General features: G+C 37.6%; 1 protein-coding gene across 4 annotated transcripts; it reads left to right on the top strand.

The window, feature by feature from the left end:
- Nucleotides 1–839: 839 nt before the first annotated feature.
- Nucleotides 840–8051, top strand: LOC147870787 (fatty acid synthase-like). Of its 4 annotated transcripts, none has more exons than XM_087341938.1 (5): nt 843–982; nt 1894–2591; nt 3523–3725; nt 6319–6498; nt 7853–8051. In XM_087341938.1, exons 4-5 carry the CDS (start codon nt 6337–6339, stop codon nt 8033–8035), a joined length of 345 nt encoding a protein of 114 aa, XP_087198064.1. In that variant the 5' UTR covers nt 843–982; nt 1894–2591; nt 3523–3725; nt 6319–6336; the 3' UTR covers nt 8036–8051. The 4 variants fall into 4 exon arrangements, with proteins under 4 accessions (XP_087198065.1, XP_087198064.1, XP_087198067.1 ...); XM_087341941.1 differs by lacking the exon at nt 843–982 and adding an exon at nt 1018–1180 and having other exon boundaries at nt 1890–2591; XM_087341940.1 differs by lacking the exon at nt 843–982 and adding an exon at nt 1636–1777 and having other exon boundaries at nt 1890–2591.
- The last annotated feature ends 6 nt before the right edge of the window (nt 8052–8057 follow it).

Genomic DNA, 8057 nt, shown 5'->3' with positions numbered 1-8057 from the left:
ACTTATCCAGATAAAAAAATTTAATCAGTCAGACCACATGGGAGATGGAGGCTTAGTTGAAATGATAATATTAAAGTTCATCTTATTGGAATAGGATAGGAAGCTGTGAACTGTATTCTTGTGGCTCACAATAAGGACCAGTTGGCAACAAACCTTTGTGTTCCTTGAAAGGCGGGACTTACTTTACTAGCTGAGTGACCATCAGCTTGGAAGAAAGACTCTGTTTCATGGAGTTTCAAAAGGTTGAATTAAATACATGTTCCTTTTGTGTGAAGACAATGAACTTTAATGTTTATTAAACTTATTTAGTAACATTATGATGATAATAAGGAGCCTTAGAATAATTCATATTAGATTCATCAGTTCGAATGACTGCATTATTCATGTCTCAATAAAAGGATATAATTTAAATATATAAGTGAACAAGCAGAAGGTCTACGCCCTCCTGCAAATTTAGTTGTGAGAAATTATCGAGCAGGGAATGTCCGTATTAGGTGTTGAGTGCTGCAAGTGCCATAATGAAGTCTGACGAAGGGAAGTTCGTGTTCGTAAGTACGGTTACCAGTGGGCTTAGTCAGTCAGTGTGCTAAAGAGAGTCGTGCAGTACAATCCCGTGGCGACATATGGAATAATCGTTTAAGAATGCTTCGCGCTAAGTTCATTGTGCAGTATTTTACGAAATCCTACCTGTTTTCATAAATGATGGAAGATTTTTAGGTTATGGAAATGTTTGGTAGTTGGTTTTCTATATGTGATGTTGGTTGGCCTGATTAATTGACGCAGCCCGCGTTTCATCTTATTAGTTTCTGCAAATTTAGTTCCAAGAATTGAATAAACAGGGAAGATGTCGCTGCTGAATCCGCGTGAGGTGTTGAGTGTCTACATGCCAACATGAAGTCTGACGAGTGGAAGTTCGTGTCCGAGACTACGGTTAGCAGTGGACGCTTTCACTCGGTGTCTTGTGTTATAGATAGTCGTGTAGGTATTAAAGATTTGTGTCTGGTTTTGATCTAAGCAGGGTGTGAAACGTCGCTGGGTTCAGTAACAATTCGGGTGACCGAGAGGCAATGTGTGCCAGAATGTAGGCGATCTAGTTACGAAATGTGTGTTATTTGTTTCATAGTGCTTCGTGCTAAGTTGATTGAGCTGTATTTTACGATCCTAGGTGTTGTTCCGTGTGGTTGGTTTCATAAATGATTTTAGGTTATGATTATGTTTGGTAGTTGGTTTCTTATAGGTGACGGTAGGCGTGTTTCGCCTTCATTTGTTTGTAGTTCCTGTCATTTTTAAGGGCTAAGATGTAACTAATGGCGGTTACGGAAGTACTTTCCAGCAACCCCGTTTCTGCTTATGATTTTACAATTTGTGGAGTGGTATTTCAGGCAGCATTTCGTTCGGCAGTGCAGTGGAGTGTGCTAGGTAGGACATCTACTTCAGCCCTTTTGTCGTTAGATGGCAGAGGAGTTCGTCAGGGTGGGCATATAACGATCATCGAATATCGCTAGTTCAGCGGTGGCGGGATGTGTTCGCTGTTTTTTTCGACGTTGCCGTCCCTGCGTATGAGGAGAATGGCGAATTCTGAGGTCGGCGTGATCGTGGGCTGCATTACGAGTCTAGTGCAGATTCACTGTCATATATATATATATATATATATATATATATATATATATATATATATATTGCCATGGCGTGGAAGTTAATTTGATTTTATTAGAATTGATGTGTGTCATCTTTGTGTGAAGGACGTAAAGTGAGAAATATTTTGGTTGCATGGAAGGTCGGTTTAGTTGGCCAGTTGATCATTAATGTGGTGTAGAGTGCCTTCGTAGTAAGAATTAATACTGGTCTCTCAATGCGGATGTTTATTTCGGTCCATGGTTTTGTTTCAGGTAGGCGTGCCTGCAAGCATATGGGATACTATAGACGTTACGCATTTACGAGTCCATCATTACTACAGAGGTAGCAAGACTTTGCACCGGGAGCTGACATGATCATTGTGCATGATGGACACAATTCATCAGGCGATGCGGTTGGGATGATCCACAGACACGTGTTGGCAGCCTCAGTTTTAGTGACTTGCTTGTGGAAATTCAGTAGCTGTTTATTTAAGTTTGTGTAAGAGCCTATCGCAGTGGACAAGGTAGAAGTAATCAGCTAGGGTTACAGGTTGTAATGTTGGTTATGTGGCCACCACACCACGGTCGCACACTTTAGATTCCTAGTGACCAAGTATCACGAGTTAGTAGCATGCCTCACAATGCCACAAGGAAGACCTCAGGCCCTCGTGTGATCTCCTTGCTTTCGGAGGAGGTGTACGGTTATAGATTCAGTGTGAGTGCCTTGTCTGTCTGAAAGAGGAGTTTGAGATCAGGGGATGTGCTTAGTGGCAACTTTCTCGTGAACTGTATCTGTAGTGTGTGGAGTAATATTACCAAGAGATGGCAGACAAAGTTATCTGAATGTCAGTGTTTCAGAAGATCAGTTGTGTGCGTGATGGGGAAGCAGCTTATTTGGAGTTGGAGATGTGAAGAACCAGACAGAATGAGGCACCTGGAGTGTTTGTGACTTGGATAGGAAAGTGCAGTATTCAGGTATGTTAGAGCGTAGAGTTTATTTACATTCCATAGATCCTTCTTAGGACTCAATCAAAGGATGGAGAACAAGTCATTTTCTGCAATATACATAAACCTCAGGACTTCATTCAATATACATAAACTTCTGTATTTTCGACACAATAACAAGTACGTGTTTCACATATCAATGTACATATACTGAGAATTTTAAATAGAAATACAAAAGTGACTTTACATATAGATTATAGATATACATAAAGCTTACGGATTTTCAGCAGAGATGAAAGCGTCTACAGAATAGTAAGAGTGAGTGAAGAGGTAACCTTTCAATGCAGGCTTGAATACCTTTATATCATAATTTAGACTTTTAATTGTTGGTGGAAGATTATTAAACAACTTGATACCTGTATAGTACACCCCTTTCTGATATTTAGTAAAGTTAGCATTTGGCACACATAGGTCATGTTTACGTCTTGTATTTAAATTATGTACATCTGTATTTCTTTTAAGATTATCCAATTTTTCCACCACAAATTATAGCAAGCAGAGTATGAATTCACTTGCAAGTGGAAGTATATTAAATTTACGAAATAATTTTCTACAGGATATCCTGCTTTTGACACCGGCCATTATTCTAATTATTTTCTTTTGCATGTAAAAAACTTTATTACTGTCTGTTGAATTCCCCCAAAAGATTAATCCATAAGACACCACAGAGTGGAAATAAGCAAAGTAAACTAGCTTTAAAGTATCTATTGTCATGGGTGGTATGACTGTTCTCATGGCAAGGCACGCAGAGCTTAATTTGGGAATAATAATATACTCAATGTGTTTCTTCCAATCTGAGGTATTGTGAACTCGTAAGCCAAGGAAACTTAAATATATAAGTGAACAAGCAGAAGGTATATTTCAGTATGAGATCTCTGAAACATTTTGTATATATTTTCAGGTGTTATTTTATTCTGGATACATCAGCACGCCCATTAAAGATCTTGTTATGAATGTACACAGTGATGGAAAGTGGGGGTCATACCGACACCTGCCACTAGACAGCTGTGCCACTGTTACTGTGCCACATGCCTATGTCAGCATAATGACCCGAGGAGATTTCTCCAGCTTCAGGTGGCTGGAGGGAAATCTGGACCCTGACAGGTGTTGATCAACTCTTGTACACAGTAATGTGATTACTTTAAAGTTCCATTATAGTGATGAGGGACCAGAATAAATGTACTTAAAATTTAATGCCAAGTGAGCTTGCTTGATTGTTCAACTTCATGAACAAGAAGTATATCAGAGAGTAAATGAAAGTTAGGTTGTCGAATTAACTAACTTCATAGCGTATAAGCTATCTTAAGAATTTGAAAACTGCTAATGTGGCCAAGAATTTACCCTGTATATAAGGAACCTTAAGGTTGGTTATTGTGTTCATAAGAACCACCCACTTTCACGTATTCTGATCCAGTTGGATAGCAAAAAAAAAAAAAAAAAGGGCATGTAGGTTTAAATTTGTTAATTCTGAAGATGAATTATAGTTGATTACAAATACTAGGAAATTTCCCATCAAGAATGGCGAAAAAATCTAAAGTCATACTTAAAAACACATTTTCTTTATTCTTTTACAAATCAATGTATGAAAATTTAAATTTAATGTTTTTTAACAAAAAAAAATCACTATGTATCTTTGCGTAACTAAGATTGTAGTATGATTTAATGTAGTACAGTCTTAAACATGATTTTATATCTAAGTTGTAACAACTGTGCCTCACTGTGTACATGCACATAGTAGGACGACCTTAACAACATATCCATGGCTATAATATTATCTCATAGAGCCCAAAATCTCTTAACAGGAAATGATCACCAACCAACCAATAGTAATTATTATGTAGTTAAATAATAGTCTACTGCTCATCAATTCTCTTGTCAGCTTTCAAAATCTACGCTGTCCTCTGTGTCTATATGCTGGTTTCTCCATTCACTATTAAAGAACGTCCTGTGCCCTTGTGAGAAATTGCACAATCAACATGAAATTCTGAGGGACACACAGACACACACACACACACACGTATATATGTCTCCATGTCACATAATGTAATAGTTTGTTTTATATATTACATCAAATTTTTTTGTATTTCAGGAAAACTTGGAATTTGTTACTAAAGAATTTTTGTGTTGAAGGGCTAGAGTTCTCTGGACATGACCAGAATGGGCAACGAGTTACAGGACACCTCTGGGCTCTCCATTTGAAATTTATGTCTCTGATTTCTGTTGTAATGTTATAGTCAGTTCTGTGCCTGCATATCTGTTGTGACTATTATTTCCAACTAAACGTCTGTATGTATTTTTTATTAGTTCCTGCATATACTACATATTTTGTCAATTCCATCTTTGTTACCTTATTCCTAACACGTGGCCTCGTGTCTTACAGCGTGAATATGTTCAGGTAGCTTAAATAATATATTCGAGATCTAGACAAAAGAAAACTATCCACATTATCTTTCTGTGGTTTCATTTATAACAAATTAAAAAAGTTGTTTGAATAATGATAGGTAGAACAGTTATTGTTTCATTTCTTTATTCGCAGAAATTTGTTTCTCCCGTGCCATATGTAACTGCTGTATTTTTGGTGGAAATTGCTTCTACTAGCTTCTGTATTACTATTTTGTTGTCAAAGCAACATGCTTACTTTTGAATGTCTTTCTTGTAACAGACGACAAAATAAGATACGAAGGGTTTATTTGCACCGAAATAAATCTAAACTAAATAATAGATCAAGTTATTGACATAAATTGAAGTTCTTTGGTTTCGAATACATAATATTGAATACTTTCATATATTAATATGTATAACTGGATATGGTGAAGTCAGATGGAATCCACTCAAAATTCAGTTTAATGTGTGAATCAACACACACTTTCCAATTGTTATTAACAGAATTATTATGTATTTTGTTATCTAAAAAGAATTTCCAGTCAGTGCAAATAATTGATAATTATTTAACAATGTATAAATTGTGAATTGTGTTTTTTTAATATCCATGGTTTATTATGTCTACTGTCATCTCACTAACTTATGGATCAATGGAACATATTAAAGCTGTATGATGTATGTATAACTATTTAACAAGTTTGAAAAAACAGATGTTTTTTTTTTGTAAAGTTTTCCAGCCCATGTAAGTTTAAAAGAGATTCATCATGCCCCCAGGTCTACTAGTGATCTTGAGATCAAGAAACTGTGAATCTTAACATTCACACCTTGTATTTATCTTTATGACATGGTACTTGGGCAAGGGCCAGTCCCCTAAAGAAAATGAGATTTCAGGTATAAATGGCAGTGAGTATGGAGGTGGCTATCTTCAGGGTTGTTACGCTATGTACTCTGGTAGATTTCCGCCAACGGTTCAGAAGTCATACTGTCTCCGTCAAAAGGGCGATTAACATTCATTGCCCTGATGACAGGCAGTATGACCTCTGAAATGTTGGTGGAAATCTATCAGACTACAGGGAGCAACAACCCAAAAGACAGCAATCTTCATCTTCTGAGTTCTTTTACTGTATAGGCTCATAAAAGTTGTGATCTTTCAGAGGTGGCTGGTGCCACCACCATCAGGAAACATGCACCTCCGAAACACCAGCAGACCTCTACCAAACTACACAGTGCAACAACCCAGAACAGAGCCACCTTTATACCTAAAGAGAATTTAACATAAAAAGAAAAACTTATTGCTTTGCTTTATTGTGAACAGGCTTACTATGCACTTGAGATGATCGGTCACATGAGAAAGGGTGAGTCTGTGCTGGTCCACTTAGAGAGCGGGGGTGTAGGCCAGGCAGCCATCAACATCTGTCTGCACGCAGGTTGTACAGTGTTCACTACTGTTGGCACGCAGGAGAAACGGGCATTCATGAAGAAACAGTTTCCACAGGTATTTCAACAGCCTATTTCCTATCTCATGCACACATAGGGGAGATTTTCCGCCATGATAAATTGAATTATTTTACAGATTCTGAGTGTTATGTGTGAATTTCATTAAAAATCGAAGTTTCGATGTGAAACATACTGTCACAGAACTCAAATACTGCTCCCCATCCCCGCTCAGCTTTCTGCATTGCCTGCTTGTGGCAACATCATGACCAAACAGTTGGGCATACACATAATCACCTTCTACGAAAGCCTGTCAGTGCCAAAACATTTCTAGTCACAATGCAACAAATGAGTTCCCTTTCAAATAATGAAGTATGTGCTCTGTTATGGAATTTCTCACATGACAGCGTTACTGTCTCAGCCATCTGCTGGAGGACTGAACGTGTGTGCTATTTTCCTATTTATATTCTTTGTTTTATTCTTTCTGATTGTGGGGCAGCTGTCAGCTTGTCCTGTTAGATTATGTTCCCATACCTCCACCAGGAACATTCATAATTTTTGTCTGGTTTCTTGGTTGTAAATTTTTGTTTTTGGCCTGGATGGACTCTGGGGGTTCTCAGTGATGCATGACGTGGCAGCAGCTGTCATAAGTTCCAAATATCTAATCTGAATTTTTGGTGTTTAGTATGGGGGGAAATTTGGGCCTCAACATGAGAAGATTGTGGGACATTTTGGTTTTCTCTGTGTTGGGCAAAATACTGTTTTTCTTTGTACATATGAGAGATGATCAAGAATGTCTAGGACCAAGGAACTGAGTACTGGTTCTGTGGCTAGAATCATAAATTCTGTTTTTACCATAATTAATATTCTCATTCATGCATTGAGATAGTACAGGATCCATGCCTTTGACCCAGGCACAGTACACTGTTTGAAATATTCTGGAATGTTTTTAACTTACCACATATGTTATAGGGATTTGCATTGGTATGATGTTGAGACTGTTCAGCAAGGAGAATCTGTTACATCACTGTTAAAGAAAGTGCAGAACTTTTTCTCTAGACCTGCAAGTTATAAATGGATGTATGTTCCTTATAGAATACATAATATTCGTTACTGTCCAGAATGTAAATTCAGAAATGGAAATTTTTCTTCCTCCAGGTTTCCCTATTTATAACACTGGTTAGACTACAGTGACAGAAAATGAAAAGTAAAATAATATGCTTTTAAGACATGCAACCATAACAGGTATTGAAAGGACTTGGCCTTGAAGGTAAGATTCCTAGAGTGTTTTCACAATGGATGTGTAAAGTCATCTTATGCTCCGTTTTGAGAATGTTTTGTAATTTGAAGGTAGTTCTCTTGCTTTTAATGCATACAAATTGTCAAACATGTGTGCATATAATCTTCTTTCCCAGTTGACGGACCGCAATATTGGCAGCTCTCGAGAAACCTCTTTTGAGCAACTCATCATGTCAGAGACAAATGGTAGAGGTGTGGACCTTGTTTTCAACTCCCTCACTGAGGAAATGCTGCTGGCCTCTGTACGCTGTCTTGCCCATCGAGGACGGTTCCTTGAGATTGGAACATTTAATCTTTAGAAGAACAACACTATTGGTATTG

Source organism: Zootermopsis nevadensis, unplaced genomic scaffold, assembly GCF_977971745.1.
Source record: "Zootermopsis nevadensis isolate Lab colony 2312 unplaced genomic scaffold, Znev_1.0 Znev_ptg000199l, whole genome shotgun sequence".
NCBI classification, from domain to species: Eukaryota; Metazoa; Arthropoda; class Insecta; order Blattodea; family Termopsidae; genus Zootermopsis; species Zootermopsis nevadensis.
Note: the sequence above shows the minus strand (reverse complement) of the source record. Positions and strands in the feature narration are given on the sequence as shown.

Bases quoted from the DNA above. Each gene is read 5' to 3' on its own strand.
- LOC147870787 (XM_087341939.1), top strand. From the start codon at position 6,337: ATGATCGGTCACATGAGAAAGGGTGAGTCTGTGCTGGTCCACTTAGAG. The intron at 6,499-7,852 runs GTATTTCAACAG...CTTCTTTCCCAG, and splicing joins TGAAGAAACAGTTTCCACAG to TTGACGGACCGCAATATTGG.